Genomic DNA, 23,530 nt, shown 5'->3' with positions numbered 1-23,530 from the left:
AAAATACAAAAAATACATAAATAGATTTGGTGAGCTATGGATACTTGAGTAGGCATGTGCTAAATGAGTGCCTCGCTTTTTTCAGCCCACTGCTCAACATATTCTTTCTTATCTCTTTTTTCTTTCATTGGTGCTCCAATGGCCTGTGCAAAGTAGTGGTGCACAAACAGCTATTACTGCACAGTTGGATGGGGCAAACCACAGTTCTCAGATGATTTCGAAGGCACCTGATCTTCTTATAAAGTTTCCACCTGCAAGTTAATGTACCTCTTCTGTGGTTCTTTCACAGGGGTTTTGCAAACCATGTCATAAAATACTGCTTAAGCTGGTAGCTTTGTTTTGGAACATGATAGTTACTCATTAGCTGCTCCAAGCTGGTAGACCATCTTGAACCAGCAGTTCAGGCTGGTTTTTGGATTGTGGTGGCTGGTCAACCAGCTGACACATTCCATAACACAGCTTCTAGATTAAACTGGATTTTGCAACAGAGAATTGTAGTTGTAGAGAGTAAAGCCACCAGTGTAGGAGTTCCCATGTGCAACTGTTGTAATTTTTAGAACATTTGGCTAAGAAGCTTCAAAACAACTTGGATTTTCTTATTGTTTTAATCTAAATCTATAGGCTACAATTTTGCTCAAATGCCTTGGTTCCTCAAAAACCATATTGTTCAATATCTTGTTCAATAATATTGCTGTAATTTCTTGTTGAAGAGGCAAAATTCTAGAAATTAGCCTGGATTCAACATCTTTGGATCTGACAGCAGTACATGGGTTGATGATAAATTGGGATGTCCAAAGTGGGAGCGGGGGGTTGGGAGGGTAAAAAAAAAAAAGGTAAAAAAATTTTTTCTCTATGTCGAGCTCAATGTAGCTGAGTTTTTATATATTTTTGATTTTTTTTTTTTTCTAGTGGGTGCAGGACACTATAGTTCATTTATGTAAGTGAGGATAGCAAAATAAAGTAAACTGTGACATATTATAACCAAAAATTCTTCATACAGTGGACTACCAGTAAAATTGATAAAAAGTTGGAACCAAAAATTATTCAGACCCTTTGACCTGACCATGTTTTGCTTAAGTGTTATCTCACATAATTAAGATTATTTTTTTCTGACACAGTTTAACTCTGAGATCTTGTCATATGTTATTACCATTATGTTATAGTGAAGGTGTCTGAATAAATTTTGGTTTACTATATATATATATATATATATATATATATATATATATATATATTACTGCTTATTATTAGTTAGTAAGATAGTTGTTGGGTAGGATTAAGGGATGTAGAATATGGTCATGCAGAATAAGTCATTAATATGTGCTTAACATGTACTAATAGCAGGGAATATCCTAGCAATATTCATGCTAATAAGCAATTAGTTAATAGTGAGAATTGGACCCTAAACTTCTATCTATCTATCTATCTATCTATCTATCTATCTATTAATGTGACTGCATATATTTTTTTAAAGAAATAATCAATTATTAGGCAAACTTACGCACTCATTTCTTGATAAGACTTTATTTACAATTTTCTACAATTGAATTGAATTTGAAGTTTGATTACCTCTAGAGAAAAAAAATAGGCAAGGGGAAAAAGAAACCGTTTTCCGTTCTGCTTTTATATTAAACCCATAGCAAGAATGTCACCGATATGGCTTCATACACAGACTGCAGGCCGTGAACTATAATTGTAGAATGAAGTAGCCTGCTATTTCAAGTGGCGCTCTCCATGGTGCTGGACAACAGTGCACTTTTACCGCCAGCTCTGCGCGACGGATGGCTGAGCGTCTCCACAACCTACTTGTTTGGGGTAAATATTCACCTTCGTCTCAGGGTCGTTTTACTTAATGTTGTACACTATAATTAGTTTTATTTTCCATTCATTTTATTATGATCCAAACAAGTGTGGGCTTTTCTGTATCAAATCATATCTAGAAGCAGTAGAGCTCGAGTACTGGAAAACAGGAATTTTAGGGCTGCAGTGTCTTGACAGCCTGGTCAAGGGAGTGACAAATCATTAACAAGTTAATAAGGAGATACTATTTTGCTTATAAAAGCAGGGAGATATGAAGGAGAGTTGCTTTCCACGCTTTATGCTATATTGTAGAACCGCAATACCTTTTTAACTCATAATTCATTTGCATGACAAACCGAATTATATGTCTACGTTCACAGTCAGTTAATTGCTAAAGTTAATGGTTCGTTATGCTATTAGTGTTATGTTGAAAGTTTGTCAAATGTCTAGTAGTAAATTAGTCAAATTTTACAAGACGTTATGAAACGAAATCAAAGAAAATGGACTGAAATTCGATGTCAGTTTTTTGAGCCTTGCTCGACATAGACTGAAAATAAACATGACATTTGTATAAGCATTCTGTGACTTCATTAAACACTGCGTTTATTTTCGTAAGGAACGCGTGCAGATGTATACAAAAACGCAATCTAATGCATAAAGTGCTTAATTTTGAATTAGCAAAGAAACATACATAGCTGAAGCCATGGCTCTCCCTCGTTCCCTTACACTTAACGACAGACTTGTTGAAGCGTCAGAACCGTAACTCTCCTTTTTTGGGGAAGCCCGTCATATCCTCTGTCCATATATGGTCACGAAGATGACACGCAGCGGGGAATCCTCTCACTGGAGACAATGAATGGGGAGGAGGGCTGATCGGTGAGACGGAGTGTATAAAAGCCGAGCGAAGGGAAGCCGTTGGTGTGAGAATCAACAGATCTACACATCTACAGATAGCTGGAGAGCTATATTACCTTGACGCAGATCTCAAAAAGGGGAATTCCAAAGTATTTACATTTCTTTTTTGGACGAACGCCTTCACGGACTTAACTATCGGATCCGTTTTTTGCTCTTTCTTGTGTTTGCAATACTCCCTTATCAATAACCTGCTCGGACTGACAGCCATTGGAAAGCCGTTTACGGAAAGATGCTTAACAACATGGATTTAAACTCTCAAGATTCTTTCTACTCGCAGTTTGAAAACTGTAACAGTTCTGCGATAGGGATGGAAACTCACGGCTCCAAAGACAGCCAGGATGTTTTCATGGATTCTGGAAGGACAGCACCTGCCCAGTTTGCACACGGTAAGTTTCTGACAAATCCTAGCTCTATTCATTATAGACCAGATTTTAGTACTGCTGCATGGAATATAATATAGTGCAAGTTAATTCAAGCCGCTCACGAAGCTATATAGTTATATAACTGATTGCACATTTCACTGAAGGCACTGACGCATGCCTGCTTTTTTCTCTCCATATCAGGTACTCCTATTACCCCCAAAACGGAGCCCACGAGTGCAGATCAGTATAACTCTTGTCAGGGTCCGAAAGAAAGCTACGCAACCTCCTTAGCTTACTCAGGCAGCTTCTATGTGGAAACATCTCAAGGAACACCTTGCAGCACGGAAACACTGCTCAACATGATCACCGAAATCGTTGGCATCTCAACAACCCCTGTGTCGGATGCGCATCAGTGTGCAGACGGTACGATGAACGCAAGCCGTAGCAGTTTTGGCGACGAGGGGGTCCAGACGCAGGCCTCCACGTGCAACACCCCGCCGCTGTATTCCCCGGGACAGACAGGCCACAGTTACCCGGACTCCCAGAGCGCCACGCAGGCCCAAGACTCCGCTGCATCGCATTTAAACTTTGGCTCCTCCGCGCAAGACGCGGAGCCGCTGTCTGAGAGCGCGACGTTCCCTGTGGTCATCAAAAATGAATTCGAGAGCAGCTGTTACGAGTGGGGGACCTTCAATAAGTCTTACTTGGATGCTGGCTTCCAGTCAGAGTCATTCTCCATGTCGAATAGCTTTCAAGCTGATCAACAACAGGTGGACGTGAAAGAACTTTTAGACTCTTATTCTCCCATTTGCTCAAACCCAGAGACTGAATTCAAAGTGGAGAGCACTTTAAAACAGGAGCAGTGTTTTGGAGATACTTGCACACAGGGCTTCAGCGCTCCTATGTTTAACTACTCCACCCCAGTTATGGATATCCCACCCACAAGTCTTTTAAAACCGAGCATTTATCCAAATATTGAACTCCAGTCCAGTTGCGACACAACCTACTCGACTTCCACAATAGACTCTGTTCTGTATTCATCTTTACTGCCCGAGTCTTTCAGTCAAACTTACACACGGGCTCAGAAACCTAACCGCGTAAGAAAGAGCCCTGCCTCCTCAACCGGGCCGGCCAAGGAGAAACCCTTCACGTGTCCGATGGAGACCTGCGACCGGCGCTTCTCTCGGTCGGATGAGCTCAACAGGCACATCCGCATCCACACGGGACACAAACCTTTCCAGTGCCGCATATGTTTGCGGAGCTTCAGCAGAAGCGACCATCTCACCACACACACCCGCACTCACACCGGTGAGAAACCCTTTTCCTGTGATGTGTGCGGCAAACGCTTTGCCAGGAGCGACGAAAGGAAACGGCACGGCCGGGTGCATCTTAAACAGAAAGAAAAGATGGAGCTGAAGCCACAAGTAGTCAACGCTTGGCCGTTTACTTTGCCCGAGGCCATTTAAGCGACAATTGTAAAAGGCGTAATGAGCGCTCGTTGTGCGTGATGTCAAATCTTACCGTCTTGGAAGATTCAAGCTTATTAAAACAGTTGCTTAGGCTACAGAATACAACTCCAAAGCTCAAGTGAACGTCGTGGCAACTGAATCAAGCGACCCGCATGAGTGTAAAGGTCTACTGAGGTGACGGATCCCCTTTTCGTGTAATAGGGGATAGAATTTGAAAACTAGACCTCCCACAATGAACCTTGAGCGCAGCTTGAGGTGCGTGCAGCAAGTACATAAACTTAAATCACGTGTTTTTTTTATTTATATTTTTCCTCGACCGTTTTATTTCTTAATCGAGGAGCGTGTTTTGCAGAACACATGAACTGCAGTTCAGCACTTTCACTATGGAACAGCTCCAACCTCGACCTTGCATTGTAATGCGGCAGTAAAACGCACAGCTGGAATGTATTGCACTTATCTCCACTTTCGAACTTAAAATGGTTTTAATTCGTGCTTTTTGGTCTTTTCTATTTTAACGCTGTCACCTGTTTAAGAATTCTTTAAAAATGCATGTATATGTTTACGTGATATTAATAATCACCGATAGATGCTTCACAGCACAAGTCAGATTTACCTCGTTTTACAACATGGTGGCATTATTGATTCATTTGTGCCAAGGTTTTTACAGCGTATTTTCCCCTTTATATATGTTTCATTTTGTTGCTATGCTCTAGCGAATAGTAATTGTGTTGTACAATTAAAGAATCCAGTTCTAATGTTGTCAAATTTACACAGCGAATGGGAAGAAATAAATACATTTATATGCCAATGATCATTTGTATTTTTCTAACAAGTGCTACTTTTTACATTTTATTTTGAACTGAAAGACTATTTATATCCTTATTTTTGATGTGCCCCTTGTGTTATGGAAAGCACAAGCTACACAAAAAATGTTTTGAATTTCTTCAGTCCATAATTATAATAGAATATTTGAATGTATTGAGCCGGTTTTAATACCATTGTCTACCCTAGGTATCTGCTATTCAATAACAGTACTCAATTCTTTTTTTTCTTTTTCTTTTTTTTACCAGATCATACTTGTGTGTTATTGTGTGACCTTGTGACCCTAATTCATGAATTATGAATTATCCACTCCTATAATTTGTGATGTGATGAGAAAAAAAAAATAGACTAGCACAGGGTTCAACACTGCCGTTGAGTGATTAGAAAAGCAAACATTGCTGCAGTTTTCAGTAGTTCTTTCACATGATACTAGAACAGTTTCAACATGCCTTTCAGTCTGAAAGCTTTTGTATTGTACTAGCTGAATTAATCAATAGAGGTAATGGGGGAAATGTAGAAAATGTGAACTTGCCTTAAGTTATAATAATTATACTGGAGAAATGATTTTGTACATATCAAGACCGTTTATACGCAATACTTTGGATGAACATTGATGTTTGTTATTTTTATGACAAATATTTATGAATAAAACAATTTCTTGAGGTGTTTAAGGAGAAAGCTTTTTACTGAAAATGGACATTCAAATGATATGGGTAAGCAACATTTGCTATAAATGTTATTTGTATACACTCCTCCCATCTGTCCTGTCCATCTCATGCCGACATCTACACTGGCTCTAATATCTTGCAATCTGTCGCCAAAGTGCTAAGCAGCAGCAACAGGGACTCCTCAGCATGTAGGCTGCCCTGTACACATGACGCGTCCCGCTGGCAGTACATCACTGGCTCCCACTCCAATGCGTAAGAGCCTGTGCTGGTTCCCTGACACTCATCTACTGTCAGTGATCAGCGTGTGATGGACCGCACAGCGTTACATTACGCCATAATGTATTTGATCAAACTGTGGCATAGATCTCAATGAAACTAGCTTTTGATGCCATCACTGTCCTCTTTGGAACAGGGTGTGTCATGAATGATAAGTGTTTAAGTGCTGCTTTTGTAGTTATAGTGTAGCACTTTATCTATGAATGACATTTTCAACAGGGAGGACAACAGATGGAAGCCTATATTCAAACCAGAAACCACACATACACTCTTATAATAAAGTCATAGCAATGCCATAGAAGAACCATTTTTGGTTCCCAAAAAACCTTTCAGTGAACAGTTCTTAAAAGAATATGAAAATATAAAGAACCCTTTTCTTTTATAAAGAACCTTTTGTGGAAGAGAAAGATTCCATGGATGTTAAAGGTTCATACACTGTAAAACTCAATAAGTTCAGAATACTCAAAACATTTAAGTACACTAACTCATTTTTTTTTTTAGTTAGTAGAACTTAACATTTTTGTGACAAGTGGGGCGGGCAAGCGGAGCAAGGCCAGTGTGATACACAGGTGTCTCTCATTAACAATCACGTCACCGGCATCCCTTCACTCCCACAGTTCTCAGCCTCGCCCAACTCATCATAAGGTTAATTACATACAGTTCATTTACATAAACATCACATTCGGATCTTGGTTAAATGTTAGATAGCAAATAACACATGCTATTATAACTATCAAAGAGATTATCATTATATATTTGCATGTATATAATCAAACAACATACAGTATATATGGTCTTAAAAGTTTTGCAGCCCATCCTCGCTCTCTTCACCACAATGGTAACCCTACAAAACTAACATGACAGAACCCCCTGTAAATCCCAACACAACTCAACATTGAACACTAACTTATGTCTCCCTATGTTAATCTTGTGCAAAAACACACAAAATGACACTTAATTTCAACATTTATTTATAGAGTCTGACGCAAAGCATGCTGAGAATTAGAAATCTGCTGCAACTCAACTCAATCATATTAATTCAGCTTACTACAATGAAATTTTGAGTTCACGCAACCTTTTTCTATTAAGCACAATGAACTTTCATTATTATTTGAGTGAAACAGACTAATTTCTTTTAATTAATTTCACTGTTCGGTTTTACATACCAATAAAGAACCTTATTTTTAAGAGTGTATCATATTTTATGAATAGAACCAAGTCTCACTAGTGTCAGTTTTCCACATCTGAGAATAGGAGTTAAGCTAAAATCAAAATGAAATCCTAGTTCCATTAGCTCAACTCATTCTACTCCCCTCACTAAGTAGAAAAAAAAAAAAAAAAAACTATTAAAACTCAAACTTTGCTGAAAGTTTTTCTTTGGGTTGATGTGGCTCCATGTTACTAAAAAAGCAACAGCCTACGTTAGGCAGCCATATGTCTTATACAGATATCAACAGCCACATAATTGGTGTCCCAGAATAATTCAGAGTCTTCATTGTAATAGAGTGCTGCAGGGATGACGTATTTTTGTAGGCCAAAACTTGGAAATGTGTAAGCATTTCAGCACTTCCGGTTCCAACGTCCTGAAGTCAATAGGTTTTTGGTTAAATGCTTGAAATAATGTCTGTGATTAACACAAGCTCAAGATATTTTCACGTTTTATTCTACGACATAAAATATATAAGTAATACCCCCTTTTTTAAAGCATTTACTTGCCTTGAAAAAGACTGTTGTTAAGAAGTGTCTAGAGAGGTTGTTGGGGAAAATAAATGTCATCACGCTGAGCAGGAAAACTCATCTACTCACGAGCCCGCTTTCACAGCCTCATTATGTTTATATAATCACGCTCTTGCAAAATTTTCAATTCCTAACTCAAACTTTCAGGGAAAATGTTTTTTAAATAAAGACTCAAAAAGTTATTGGAAGCTTATGGTGACATTAAAATTATGCGACTGTGGTGACCGTTTATGGCCTATGTTTAGCTTTTTACTTCTGCCGTTTGTATTTGTAAATTATGTCCAAACTTAAGGTTTATGTATTTGAATTGCATATAAATTTTCCATCCATTTGTGAAGCTGGTAATGCTGTTTGTGGAGTTGTTTAATCAGATCTTTAGAGATTTAATGTCTTCTTTTATCTTCAGTTGATTTCATCGAAGGCTGTGGCTGAAGTAAGTTGTAGTTCTTGTGTTTCTCTTTCCTTTGGTGATTCTGCTTGTTAACAGCAGGTGTTCATCATTAATGCTCAATCATCACTTAATTATCTCATTAACTTCAACACTGCTTCAATGGTACTTTAACTCTGTAGTGTGCACACACATGAACACTGGGCAGTGTTAATTTAACATTGGGTGTTTTGCTGTGTATAATTACATAAATCTTACCTGTTTCATTTATGTATGACTTACAAATATGAATCACATTCAGTTTATTAATTTGTTTATGTTAAAACTATGCAGTCCAAATGGATGAAAAATTTATATGCAATTCAAATACATAAACCTTAAGTTTGGACTTTTTTTTTTTTTTTTTTTTAGGCTTCAAAATTCATAAAAGTTGTTCATTGTGAAGATTATTATGATGAACAAAATGTGTAAGAATCATAAACTTTTGTTGGACACAGAGCTTATTTTATGCAATAATCCGAAAGCCAATGGAAAAATCCTATTGGGCTTTTGTCGAGGGAACCAAGGTGACTAACTTCCTAGCCTAACTTCCGGTTTGGTATACAAATCACTGCAGCACTCTATAGCACAGATACCTACATTGCCAGCTAGTTGTAAATTAGAAGTAGCCTAATTTGGGCAATTAAATTGTAGGGGCAGAGTTGCCTGTTGTTTTTCACTATGTAGGCTACATTTTTCTTTAAATCAGTCAACATAGTCAACTATTTACAGTAAAACAAACAAACAAACAAATAAAAATGTTAGTTAAGTGGTCTGTTGTAGTTAAATTTAGTCCATGAGTGACTTACTAACAGGCAGTTCTAGCCTACATAATATTCATTGTCTGTCGCAAGTCCGTCTAACTCCTCTAGTGCACTGCCAGTGAAATTCTCCATGTCCATCAAATTAAGTGTTTGTTTTATGACGCGTAAAAGCCCGACTTTCAAAAGCCGGAGGTCTCGTTAAGTGTTACTAGCTATATAGGTCTCAAGTACACCTTATTAATCATAGTTGCACTTCAGACTAAGCTGAAAGACGATGCGGCCGCTAGATTGATCCGTCCCAGTGCAATCATTGCGTGATTTTATATCCACCTTGACGATGTGTAGCCGGCGTAGCATGGTCCTCGGGTGGGCTTCGTAATCAGGGTGCATAATCATAAGCTACTGATGGCAATCAGCCTTAGCGGATTAATTCGTCGGATGGCTTCCCGGCCCGACGGTCCTGTCTCTGATCCTGAAGAAGGGTGTGGGTGTTTTGGAGAGTGCAAATGATTAAGATGGAGAAGTGGCGAGGTAAAAGAGCTCGTTATGCAAACATTTAAGTGTTTGATTCTCACCATTGTTCCGAAAGCGAATTTCTTCATTAGTATTACTGGTCAGGGTAGACACTAGTGGATGGATTCGAGAACTTGCCGAGGTGTTTTTATTCCGCACTAAATGGCAAGTTAATCCAAGGGGTCAAGGAGTCTTGTCCAGGCTACCGCTGTTATCCACGGTGAAACATCACTATGGCAACAAGGGTTAAGCGTCACAGTGCGCCAAAACGGAATGGAGAGGTGAACATTTTGAGTGAGATGAATTGCCTGAAAGCAATTCAATCACATGATAGAACAGTTCAGAGCTGTCCTTGATGGTGCGGTGGAGGCAAAGAGCCTTTAGACCCCAGAACAGTTCATTTAAAACTGTTAGGAGTTAATGCAATGCTGTCAGTATAATAATGTGAGATTTGAAGCAGGAGAATGGTGCTTACAAACAAATAAAGCATGTCTTTTTGTCGGTTACACTATGTGCCAGTAAGGAAATATTGTGTGAGTTTAATGTTAGTTTTGATATTGTGTAGTTCACCAACAAATGGAACTTTGTTGATTTTTGATGCTCTGTAAGGCCACTGCTAGGATTCTTTCTTCACAATATAAATGTACAATATTATAAAGACTCCATCTTTTATATTACTGCAATGTGTAACAATTAAAATTTGTGTTTTACATAGGGCCAAGTGGAAATAACTATTTGGTGCAGAAGACTGAAAAAATCTAAGGAATGCATAAGAACAAGTTTTTCCAGCTTTATTTTAGATATGTCAACAAAGTAAAAATGCTAAGTGCTTTTGGTTACATGCTCGCTACTGACACTGCAAATGTATGTGTAATGTACATGTAATCCAGTATTGCAGTCAGCAAATGCAAACTTTATGGAAAATATAAGGAAGGCATAGTACATTTGAAATCTGCAATCCGATTAAATTAATTTGGATTGATGAAAATTAATGCATGTAAACTGAACCACCTACTGAATTTGAGGTAGGACTTCTTTGCTTTCTTTATCTAGAATGTGTAGCTTTCTAATAGTGAACTAAACAAACTTTCAGCCTTAATCTGACAAATGGAGGACAAATGGCTTCCATTGTTACATTAGGGGCTTTTGCAATGGGTAATTATAGGAACTCAGTTATATAGGATCTAGCCACTTAAACTAAACTAAATGTTCCCCTAAGGGAGATTTTTCCTTGTTGCATTCGCACCGGCAGTAGGAACTCTGAAGCGACGTGCGACGTTATTTAAATGAGACATTTAACAACATCAACAACTAGTGTAAAGTTTGAGAAGTGCCTGGACTGGTGTCGGTTTATTTATCACTGTTTTCCATGTTCGCGGAGTTAGTTCCTGGAGTAAGTATATGTAAACTGTGTTTTAAACAGCTTTTTTAAAAATGGCGGGTCTGGGTGTTTCATATCGCATGCGTTCGGACAATCAACGTACACTTGCATCACTGGTAGTTCCTATTGGTAGTTCCTATACTTTGAAGTAGGAGCTAATAAAAAAGGCATTCCTATGACTAAAATCATTTCTAGTTCCTGATGTTCGAACACGCCAAAAAGCGGGTACTTCCGTCAATAGTTATAGGAACTATGAAAACGTTCTTCTGGTGTGAAAGCCCCTAATGACAGACATCTGATTTAAAATAAAAGTTCAGATTAAACATAAATGTGTGAGAGGGAAACCTCTGCAATCAACTTCCAAATAGTCTAAATCCAAACTAGTCCAAATCCAAATAGGCTGCATCAATTTGCTCCAGTTTGTTGTAAATATACAAGTTGTATATATCAAAACCCAATACTAAGATAATCATCCAAGTTACTCAACACTTTAAGCTAAAATGCAAAAATACTCATGCATTTATAGCACATATTCTGTAGTTATAAGTCAAAAAAAGCCTTGAGTAGAGGCCGTTACTCTGTCCTCAGCGGGACAGTGATTGTGGTGTGGCTGACATTTGTGCCGCGGTAATGAGGCTTGGCCAGCAACGGCTATGTCACTTTAGGCCACCCATGTCAGCGTGTGTCAGAAAGAGAGGAAGAGGTAAAGAAAGAGAAAGAGAGGATGAAATTGGCTAAGATAAAAAGAAAGAAACAGCATGACATGTATTGGGATATGGAGAGCTATTGAGATTGTTAAGTGTGAGAGAGAAAACAATATGGTCAGTCACAGTCACCCCGCTGCCAATGGTTTCACATGCCATGTCAGACGATTGAGTACCACAGTGAGGCAACAGTTACCTCAAATGAAGTTTACCACATCTGAATCCACTATCAGAACCAGGCTCCAGTGTTGCGCCACTATAATCATTTCCAACATATTTGGTATTTTATAACCTATTATTTCGGCCTCTGTGTTTTGGGTTAATAGATTTTTTTTTTTTTTTTGCTTAATATTGTTTGTAGACTAGATTTCTATATGGCAAAAAATTCCTGCATGTTTATCCATTTTTTTTATACCACCCCCCAACCCCCACCACCCCCACACTATCAGAATGTAATAGTTGAAATCCTGTTCCAAAAGGGCATTAGCAAATGAGTGGGTTGGTTGTGCTTAACTCACACTGTCAGGTCTCAGCAGGAGTAGTCTATACGTACACTTACTGTACTATACCTCAATACTGCCTGTGAATCATGGTGCCATTATATGTGCATGAGCTGTATGCACATATATCTTTTGTGTCTGAACAGACATGTTGCATTTTATGCTGACATTTTCACAATGGTATATGCTTGAGAACTGACAAGTTTGTGGTAAAAACCCTGCAAAGTGACTTGCACATAAAATACAATTTACAAAGATAAAATAATGTAGGACAGTGGCCCCCTGTGCACTCTTAAAATGTTATTTACAGGTTATGTTATGGTTAGGTAGAACCTATAACGTTTGTTTATCTCAGAGTGTTGGTGACAGTAAAGTACAGTAAATTTATAATGTTACAAAAGATTTCTTTTTCAAATAAATGCTGTTCTTTTTTTAACTTTCTATTCAATAAAGAATCTTGAAAAAAAAATGGATTTTAAAATATATTAAAAATAGAAAACAGCTATTTAAAATATTTTAAATTTATTTCAAAAACATTAAAAAAATCTTATCAACCTCAAACTTTTGAATGGTAGTATATATTCATATGCATGCAATCTCTTAAAAAAAGAGAAAAAAATATATACTTTTAGTTTTACTTCTCTGTTAGTCATTGGTGTGTTTGACTTATGCAATCTATAAGTATGTAAACGTCCCATTTAATCTTTAATCTAAAAAATATAAACAAGGTAAGCATATAATGACAATTAAATGCATAATCACTTTAACTTTAATATGTCCTTGATAGGCAAATTAATATTTGTGTTGAAAGTTTACCTGACACTAATGTATAACACAAGAAGCTGATAATAATGACACCTGTCTGCTCTTTAATCCACAGCTTTGCGCTTAATAATGTTAACCTGCTTTTCTTTGTTCAGTTTGATTTAGTTGACTTTCCTTTACTTCTTGATTTCTAATGATTGTGAACGAATATGTTCAGAAAAAAATGACCTTTTTCAATTATTAATCACATTTTACATTAATTCATTCATTCATAAATCATATTAACTCTTCTAAAAATGGTGTTTTTGCATAGTATCTCTACACACAAATCATCAAATGATTAGCCATATATACGCACATGTGAAAAAATGTAAAACACTAATATCTCATGTCTTTTGTTCAGTGTGCAGTGGAGTGCACAGGAGTTTGTCTAACACATACGTGTATGTGCACAAATAAACTGTATATACAATATGTATGCACAATTGATGAACTTTACAGTTATTGAACTGAACTGAATCAACACTGAACTGACTTGAGCTGTATAATGACACAATTGGCTTGCTAGAGCTGCTTTACAGATGAATTTGAATTTGTTACTTTTGTGAAGCTGCTTTGAAACAATCTGTATTGCATAAAGCGCTATAGAACAAAGGTGATGACTTGTATGCATATTCAGGTTATATGCATATATCTCAAAACATTGAGTTTTGATTTCTAAGTGATTAGATTAGATAAATTTACCTTTTAAACAAATGCAAGGGGTAAAAATAATCTATTTCTTCTCAAAACATTGAGTTTTGATTTCTAAGTGAACAAATTAAGTGTTTTCACACATGATCATTGGGTGTAGGTAATTGGAAAATGAGTGTGGCATTTGAATTGCAGTGTTTTCCAAATGAAACTCAAGAGCTGTTAGTTTTGAATGATGTGTCTAATGCATAAAATGGTCAAAATAACAAAAAGATGCCATGTTTTCAGACCTCAAATAATGGAAAAAAGTTTATATTCATTGTTTTTTTTTTTTAAACAACACTAATGTTATAATGTTTTAACTGAGTTCAGAATATTCAAAATTTGGTGGAATATTGCTGATTTCCAATCACAGCTTTCAAGCGTCTTGGCATGCTGTCTAGCAGTCGGTCACATTGCTGTTGGGTGACTTTATGCCACTCCTGGCACAAAAATTCAAGCAGCTTGGCTTTGTTTGACAGCTTGTGACCTTGTGTCCTTCCTCTTGATAACATTTCAGAGGTTTTCAGTGGGGTTCAGGTCTGGAGCTTGGGCTGGCCATGACAGGGTCTTGATCTGGTGGTCCTCCATCCACACCTTTATTGGCCTGGCTGTGTGGCATGGAGCATTGTCCTGCAGGAAAAACCAATCGTTCGAGTTAGGGAACATTGTCAGAGCAGAAGGAAGCAAGTTTTCTTCCAGGATAACCTTGTACGTGGCTTGAGTCATTTTTTTTCTTCACAAAGACGGATCTGCCTGATTCTGATCTTCTCTGATGAGTCCAGTTTTCAGCTTTGCCCAACACCTGGTCCTCTAATGGTTAGACCTACAACCCACAGTGTCTCGTACCCACTGTGAAATTTGGTGAAGGGATGGAATTGGGGAGATCCATCTTTGTGAAGGTAAACGGTAAATGAATGGCATTTAAATGGCAGTGTTTTCCAAATGAAACACAAGAGCTGTTGGTTTTGAATGATGTGTCTAATGCAGAGAACTGTGTTTAGTGTTTTGCAAAAAGTTTGTTTTTCAATTACAAACTGAGTGTAAAGCAGATAATGTGCTTGCAGTTTGGCAGACTTGGTCTGAAGATTAGGCATTTGAGTGAATGGTTTCACTAAGTGGGCCTCAAGTACCACTTTTAGTGTGTAAGCAATTTTTAAAAACTATAAAATCTAATTAGTTTATTTCAAAAGTAATATTTTATAATTGTGTCTTATCTGTGTTACACATTATATGGGAGATTTAAGAGCATTATAACCTCATTAACCGTCTCTGGTGCACACTGATGACCAAGAATATTAAATTCTTTGTTTAATCTGTTTCATTTTCGGCTTGTTTTCAAGCTGTGTTATTTGTTATTGGTCTTTGGGGAATATATGCAGGGCATTGTGAAACAAACTAAGATTTTTTTTCTTCTGTTTGGGCAGAAACTGTAAGAGCCTTGTCATCTCCCCACCCCCTCTCCTTCACATTGTGGTACACTCCCTCCCACTGTGGCTTTTTACTGAAAATGGATTGTCACTGAAAGTGAAGGGGGACCATGAAATGTGGGAGGTGGTCTGTCTTTTTGGGGACCTTGCTGTGAAAACACAGTAGCTCTTTAAAGACTTTACTTGATCATTAGGTAGGCAAGACCAAGAAGATGAAACTGACCTCCACTAGTATCCTACAGTGCTTGAGCACTTTGAAAAACCCTTCAATTATACCCTTAATTACCAGGCCATTAGAAATTGTGTAATTATTTGACTTCATCTAAAGCATGCTGATTACTGAGATAACATGGGTTGGATGTTTGGTGTATGTGCAAATTAAATAGGACATTACCTTTAAAAGCAGAGCAGGAAACAATAGTTGCTCTGATTTTTTTATTTATTTTAGAAACCTACTTTTCTTATCCTCACGAGGCCACATAAGGTGAGATGTTTGTGAACCACTGGGAAGACACATGTAGTCTTTTCTCTACAGTAATTATCAGCATTTACTACTGAGAGGAAGTGTTTCCGACAGAGATTTAGCTTTTTCATTCTCTGTATAAAATTACATTAGGATATATATATACCCAGCTAAGACAATGTCACTCCCTGGACACAACACAATCTTCACCTAGGTAAATGTGTTATTTTCTCACAGTAAGGACACTCAAGGTATTTTTCACGGCTTTGATTTTAATCTAGTTCATTTTGCTGACAAATCAAAGAGTTTTGGACATTATTTCTTGTCTTAAAATATTCCACATGAAAGGGTGCCATACATCAACCAGCAGGAGCACCTTTGATCTCTTGATGTTCACCGCTTGTTAGATACCGTTTACATCCTCTTAAGAGTTGGCTGGCCATTCAGATCTATTAGAAGTCAGTGGGAGACAGATCTCAATCCTGTTTCTCTCGTCTTTCTCTAAATGAGTGCTGACAGCGGTTTGGATTGATGGCTCAATGCATTCATGAAGTGTCAGCCTACTGCCATTGGCGATCACTTGAGTGAGGGAAACAGTCTTAAGAGGGAACCCCATTCCTTCACCGGGCTGATCTACTCTGTTTGCTTCTTTGTGCCTAACAGGCTGGTGGCAGGATGTACAGGTTAAGTATTAACCAAATACAGTGTATCAGGACGCCTGTAGTAAAACTTATGGGCATCCTGTTGGCTCGGTCTAACAATTGATTACGTCAAAGATCTCCATAGGCATGACGTTCGTCGTCCATCTTTATTTCTACAGTGATAGATATCTGCATTTCAGCCTGTGATGGATCTACATACTCATACTATATTGTCTGAGCTTTGATAGATATAAAGTGACTGAACACTGCAAAAATATTCAATTAAACTTACAGCTATGGTTGCCAGAAATTCACCATTAAAAATATGGTAACAATGTTTCCAGTATTACGGCATGGCATATTGGTGCCTGTAGATATTAATAAATATAAAACATGTAATTAATTTATATATAATATAATATAACACAAAAGTCTTTAATGTACATTACAGATGACAAAAATAAGAAGTAAAATTGTAAAATAAATAAAATAATTCTGGGACTTCTGGGAGTGGTGTTTTACTGGTTTTCACTTTTTCACTAAATTATATAGTAATATATATATTTAAAAAACACACACACACACACACACATACACAAAAACATAAATTTGAAAGTTTTTTACAGTAAATTCTGTGTTGGGGAAAGTTACTTTTAAAAGTAATGCATTACAATATTGAGTTACTCCCTAAAATGTAACTGTATTAGTTACTTTTTATGGAAAGTAATGTGTTATGTTAGTTTTGCATGACTTTTTCTCACCTGGGCTGGGCTTGCTTATAATGACCAACATTTTTGGCAAATGTAAAGGCCTTTTCACGCCAAAAGTGAAATGGTGCAGGAGAAGAAAGTTCAACACTCTTACTTCAGCAATAAAACAAAAGTATGACACAAACGTGCTGTTGATGTAAAGTCATTTTTGCTTATTAGTATAGTTGAAATGGATCATCGAAGGTCAGCAGCAAATACATTGAGTGTGATTAATTACATAAAGTATAATTAGTATAATTAATTACATTTGTGTTATTTAACATTTTGTAACATTTAATATTTTGAGTTTGCATTTCAGTGTTTTTATTAATTTTGAGGAAGTGAGATGAGTCAATTCATGTTCACATATAGAACTACAATAAGCACTACTTCTCTCAAAATGGAGAGAAATATAGGTGTCAGGCCTCGTTTACATTAGTGCGTTTTCATTTTAAAACGCATAAGTTTTGCTAAGCCGACGTTTTCGAACGTCGAACCTTCGGACCTCGAACCTCGAAAACTGACACTTTTGAAAATGCTGCAGACCCCGTTTAGTTTGAAAACGCTGGGGTTGCTTTTCAGTATAAACAGACCAAAACGGAGACTTTTGAAAACGATGGTGTGGCTGCCCACGTTCGCTCTGTGTATCCTTGACGACCGTGTAAACAGTAACATGGAGACTGAACTGCAGTCTTTGCTGGCTTTGTTGTAATTTTTAGCAGCCATTGTGCAGTTAAACTCTGCATTTTTTTAATACTGCAGCTGCCTACATGCGCAAGAGGCAACTGTTTACACTTGTACGCACATGCCCAGTGTGCATGAACAGTCATATGACATGCGTTTTCGGCCGTGTAGTCAAATAACTTTAGTGTAGTGTAGACGGAAATCGTTTCTGAAACGCTGTGGAATCGCCAGTGTAGACAAGGATTGTTTTCATTTTAAAAAGCCATTTTAAAACAAAAACGCACTAGTGTAAACGGGCCTCGGTCAATAAATGGGAAAACAAAGTAACTTGTGTTACTTATTTGAAAAAGTATTTTGTTGTGAATTTAAAAGAAATACGTTACTTTACTAGTTACTTGCAAAAGTAATCTGATTACGTAATGCACGTTACTTATAGGCTAATGCATTACCCTCAACACTAAGTAAATTTGTATGTAATGTTATGCTGAACCATTTAAAAAAAAAATTCACATTATATGATAAGGTAACTTACAGTTTTGAAGAATTCCTTCATGTGTTTTTTGTACATACAATAAAAGTCAATTCGTCAATATTGTTTTGGACTGCATTAACATTCATTTTATGCACAAAAACATTTCTTCAATATCTTCTTTTGAGTTCCAACTATTGCTTTAACATTTCATTCATGTAATGTAGAGTATAAAATTAAAGGGATAGTTCACCCAAAAATGAAAATTTGATGTTTATCTGCTTACCCCCAGGGCATCCAAGATGTAGGTGACTTTGTTTTTTCAGTAGAACACAAATGATGATTTTTAACTCCAACCGTTGCAGTCTGTCAGTCATATAAAGCATTGAAACGGTAACACCATCTATGAGAATAAAAAAACATGCACAAACAAATCCAAATTAAACCCTGCGGCTCGTGACGACACATTGATGTCCTAAGACACTAATCGATCGGTTTGTGCGAGAAACCAAACAGTATTTATATAATTTTTTACCTCTAATACACCACTATGTCCAACTGTCTTGCGCATCCGGTTGGTGAGGTCTGAACGCGCTCTTACAACGGAAGTGATGTCTCGCGTCTATACTTCAATGATGTCTTAGGACATCATTGTGTCATCACGAGCCGCAGGTTTTAATTTGGATTTGTTTGTGCATGTTTTTTTTATTCTCATTGATAGTTTCAATGCATTATATGACTGACAGACCGCAACGGTTGGAGTTAAAAATCATCATTGTGTTCTACTGAAGAAACAAAGTCACCTACATCTTGGATGCCCTGGGGGTAAGCAGATAAACATCAAATTTTCATTTTTGGGTGAACTATCCCTTTAATACTGAGATACGCAATCCACCATATGAAAGGATACAAATATGTTTTTTACCCTGCTGATGCTTTTCCTCTAAATACAATACAACATATGTAACTACATCTGTTTTTTAGTTTATACAAATCAGATATCCATAAAAATCTTCTGCTCAGGCCACCAGGGCTCAAAGTGGCAGTAGTCCAGCATAGGCCAGATGTACTTTTATGTGTTCAGAGCAGCACACCTCATTATGTACCCTCACATCAAACATCCTCATTATATTTGACAATGGGATGTGCGCCAGGCGATTCCCTGAGCTGAGCGGGGGCTATAAAGTGTAACAGGTTCAAACAATTTAGTCTTTAAGGACATGCAAGGGCCACCAGTCTTGTTTTATACAGAGATTGTTGAATCAAGGGGTAAGAAGGGGAAATTCACGAATGTTGCCTTACAGCTCAGGGCAGATTGCATGAGTGTCAAAGCCATGGATTGGAACAGTTTCACCTGTCAATCATCCCTGCCTGGGATTGTCAGTTCCCTCAGGATGCAAACGGGCACATTATTTTAATCATTATGAAACTAGATGTGTTTCTCTGAGGTGTAAAAAATTGGTAAAGTACTGGCTCAATGCACAGTTAATACCACTGGCAACCATATCCACCCTAATGTTAAAATCATCATTGATTCGCTCCCATCTGAAGCGACTATTTTTAGTTTACAAGTATCTTATACCATTTACATAAAAGCCCATATTGATCCTAATTCAGGCTATATAACTGCAATGGATGCGAACCCTTGCTAGAGGTTAAAACAAACACACCATAGTTGTTAAATCTATTAACATGCAAATCAGTGTAACAACTCAACAGCCTGTTGTCATACCTACACTGAAAGCCCAAATAAGTTCCAGAAAAAAAAAAAAAAAACCACACACACAAGAGCCATACTTGATAAGATATACTCTGTTACTATGGCAACATCTGTGGCTCAAGCTAAGAATGCAGAGGTCTGTACTATTGTCATTGCTGAACGTGATTTTCACACATTTATCTGCACAGTGTCACTAACGGAGTCTAGTAAAGATTACTAGACTTTTTTGTGCACAAGCTTGCCTGTGAAATTCTGCAAAGTCTTCAGTAAGCCAACAATCTTCGAAATCTGGTTTTGTGCATTTGGTGCCTAATCTAGGTTGAAATGCATGTTGTATGCTGGTTAAAATCATGCCCTTCTCTTAAGTCCCATTTGTTAGTTTTATCCTCTCATTATGCTCAATGGCCACTTGAGTCATATTATTAGCACACACTTGCCTTTTCATTGTTTGGATCACAAATTTTTCACAGAGAAAACAAACTTTAAGTGTTTGCTGTATTTTCAGTGCGGCTTCTTGTGAATTCAGAATCTGAATGGAATACTGGTTGATTTCACACACACAAACATATATATGTGTGTGTGTGTGTGTGTGTGTGTGTGTGTGTGTGTGTGTGTGTGTGTGCGCATGTGTGAAATCAACCAGTATTCCATTCAGATTCTGAATTTATATATATATATATATATATATATTTATATATATATATGTAACGGGGGCCAGCTAGTAGCTAGAGTATCTCTTGAAATCAGAGGAGTGAGGTTTACTCGCACAGCGACTACTAGCTGGCCTCCGTTACACACACACACACACACACACACACACATACATACATACATATATATATATATATATATATAGCATATATGACATATATAGCATAATGTATATATTCGTACTGTCAAATCGATTAAAATCGACATAAAATTTTGTAGTTATACACACACACGCACATATATACAGTATATACAAACTTTTATGTTAGATATACGATTGATCGCGATTAATCAATTTGACAGCACTAACATCAAATATATAAGCAATAAAAAGCACTAACAACTATATATATATGTGTATATATATATATATATATATATATATATATAATTCTTAGATTTTTAATGGCTTTTTATTTTAGGTGTCTCAGTCTATCTCAGTATATCTGTTGGCTGGTCAGTGACAAATATTGATGTGAATATTGCAGATATCTTCCTAAAAATTCCTGTTTTTTTTTTTTTTTTCAGTAATATTTTAAGAATGAAATAGAGAATATATTTACATTTTGCATTTATATTTAATTTTATTTTATTTACTGGGTATAAAAAATGTTTTCCTGCAATAAAGATTATGGTAATAACAATGAATACTACAATTGTGTTGATTATATAAACTAGCACACACATACTCATGTACTGTGTGTAGATTCATATTTCTTTGTGTCCTGATTTCATTAACTTAACATGCAACAGCCTTTTTGTGGTTGTGGAACATGCAGTTGTTTCTCCCCTTTGAGAAGCTCTATCTTTTGCTGTCCCCTGTTGATAGTACCCTTGTAATACAGGATGTGAGTAATGCATATTGTTTGTAGGTGTATTGATTTCCATTTGGCTTTTAAAGCAATGAACATTTTATTATCATGCTGAACATACCATTTACACACAAATACACAATCATGCTCAGTTTATGCTAAGAGATTTCATTCTAATTTCTTGCTTAGCTCCAATCCTGCATGTCTCCAATGTCTCAGTGTTTAAATTACAGAGAAAAAACACGACACATTTCAGACACATGCTATCGTTGCTAAGCAAACAGAAGCTAATAATATCCTCAGTAAGCATTTATTGCTAAAAAGCTATGGAAAAGCACAGCACGTCATGAATGGAATCCATCAAAATACAAAGGTAGATGACAGGCTAGTAATTAGCCCATAGTGTGGTTGTCACTTTTTGAAATGTCTGAATTAAAAAGACTGTAGAGAGAATGTGTGTGTGTGTGTGTGTGTGTGTGTGTGTGTGTGTGTGTGTGTGTGTGCGTGTGTTTTGTGTGTGCGTGGAAGGGTTAAGGGGAGAACACTTCCTTTAATTGAGCAGTGCTGAAGATGACAGTGTTTCATATGCAGCAGGTGTTTAGGAATTACTGGTCTCATTAAAAAGGCTATTCAAGGACACTGGAACACACACAACCATGTAGTGTTTCCTTGCAGATAACAAGATAGAACATTGTTATCTGTAAGAAAACGGATGAGTGAGGTTAAGGGAACTGATGAAGGTCTGATGAAATACCTGTTACTGTAGATCATGTCTGCTATGACATGCTGTGCTCATAGTGGGACAAAACTGTAGTGGCTTTGGTTGAAGTACCAGTGCTGATTAGATAGATAGATAGATAGATAGATAGATAGATAGATAGATAGTACCTCGTGCATATTTATATTGCAACCACAAGATGGCGCTAATGTCCTACTGTTGTCTTACTGTAACGCTGTCCTCCAAGTTTTTGCTCTTTGTTTCAGGGTTCAAACTGTAAGGTTGCTTCTGAATCTCTGCACTGCGCTTGTTACATATTTGATCAGCTGTTTAACATTATCAAACAACAAACCTCTGGAAGACAACAGACCAAAGATTAGACAATTTTGATTTTCTATTCAGCGGCACAAATAACAAATGTTAAGCCTGGACAACGTTAATAAGTAATTGCTTTAGCCTACATTAGAGCTCTCTTCTCCTTTTGACTTCATTTCAGGAGAATCTTTCCTTTAATATGCACGTCCAGGTCGGGAAAAGAAGCTTGGTATCCACCGCAGTGTCTAGGTTAAATTTGGCGAATGGTTTGTCCAGAACGACCTACTGTGCATTTGAGGTAAGCAGCACTTTTTATTTTCATCAGCATGTGTGTTTTCCCTGTGAAATGAACCGTTGTGTTTGCTATGAACCATGCTGTACCCGTTGAGCTAAAAAAGTTTCTAGTAGGCACTTGACTGTAATGCTATTCTTTGTAGGCTATAACTGCTATCCAATACATTTCAACTGAACTGAACATATTTATATTGATGTTTATAGGCCTAACATTACACTGGTCTGTAAAAGGTACACTGTCAGCTTAATACAAAGCAAATAAAATAATATTTAAATAAGATAATACTGTCCAGATAATATTTTTTAACAATCTTTGGCTATAATGACAATAACATAAAAGCCGATATTTAATTTTGTCTTCACAATAGCCTATCAAGTTTAATGTTTTCCTTACAAAGTATAAATAGGTATTTATGCAAGAATAATTACTAGCTATATTTTAGTAATTTGGGAGTCTCTGTATGAAAAAGTTAAAACTAGGCTAGGCTATATGACGACTGAATGTAATAAACAAAAAATGTAGCCTACACTGTGTGGCGTACCTTCATTTTCAGCCGGACGATAAAAACAATCCGCAATGAATGCTTTTTATCTTCAATACACAGCTTTAAAAAAGCTGAATCACAGTCACCTCAAACCCCGACTCCAGGCAGGACAAGTAGGGCATGTATTCTGCTCGCTGCGGTGAG

General features: G+C 37.0%; 2 protein-coding genes and 1 long non-coding RNA gene across 3 annotated transcripts in view; 2 read left to right on the top strand and 1 right to left on the bottom strand.

The window, feature by feature from the left end:
• Positions 1 to 2,504: 2,504 nt before the first annotated feature.
• Positions 2,505 to 6,034, top strand: LOC127511176 (early growth response protein 1-A). Its single transcript, XM_051891864.1, has 2 exons — positions 2,505 to 3,101; positions 3,279 to 6,034. The coding sequence occupies exons 1-2, from the start codon at positions 2,945 to 2,947 to the stop codon at positions 4,541 to 4,543; spliced, it is 1,422 nt and encodes a 473-aa protein (XP_051747824.1). The 5' UTR covers positions 2,505 to 2,944; the 3' UTR covers positions 4,544 to 6,034.
• A 7,055-nt stretch (positions 6,035 to 13,089) lies between these two features.
• On the bottom strand, positions 13,090 to 23,530 carry LOC127511201 (uncharacterized). Its single transcript, XR_007929878.1, has 2 exons — positions 23,384 to 23,530; positions 13,090 to 14,468 (listed from the first exon to the last, which is right to left on the bottom strand). It is a non-coding gene; the product is annotated as an uncharacterized LOC127511201 (long non-coding RNA).
• The window catches only part of fbxo41 (F-box protein 41), a 58,916-nt gene continuing 57,888 nt past the window's right edge, over positions 22,503 to 23,530 (top strand). Inside the window, exon 1 of the mRNA XM_051891746.1 lies at positions 22,503 to 22,845. The gene's annotated coding sequence lies outside the window, so the exon portion shown is untranslated. The remainder of the gene's footprint in view (positions 22,846 to 23,530) is intronic.

Source organism: Ctenopharyngodon idella, chromosome 1, assembly GCF_019924925.1.
Source record: "Ctenopharyngodon idella isolate HZGC_01 chromosome 1, HZGC01, whole genome shotgun sequence".
Lineage (NCBI taxonomy): Eukaryota > Metazoa > Chordata > Actinopteri > Cypriniformes > Xenocyprididae > Ctenopharyngodon > Ctenopharyngodon idella.
Note: the sequence above shows the minus strand (reverse complement) of the source record. Positions and strands in the feature narration are given on the sequence as shown.

What these genes read in the sequence shown, in the direction of transcription:
- LOC127511176 (XM_051891864.1), top strand. Translation starts at nt 2,945, where the DNA reads ATGCTTAACAACATGGATTTAAACTCTCAAGATTCTTTCTACTCGCAG. An exon ending in ACCTGCCCAGTTTGCACACG is followed by an intron (nt 3,102 to 3,278) that starts GTAAGTTTCTGA and finishes TCTCCATATCAG; the next exon opens with GTACTCCTATTACCCCCAAA.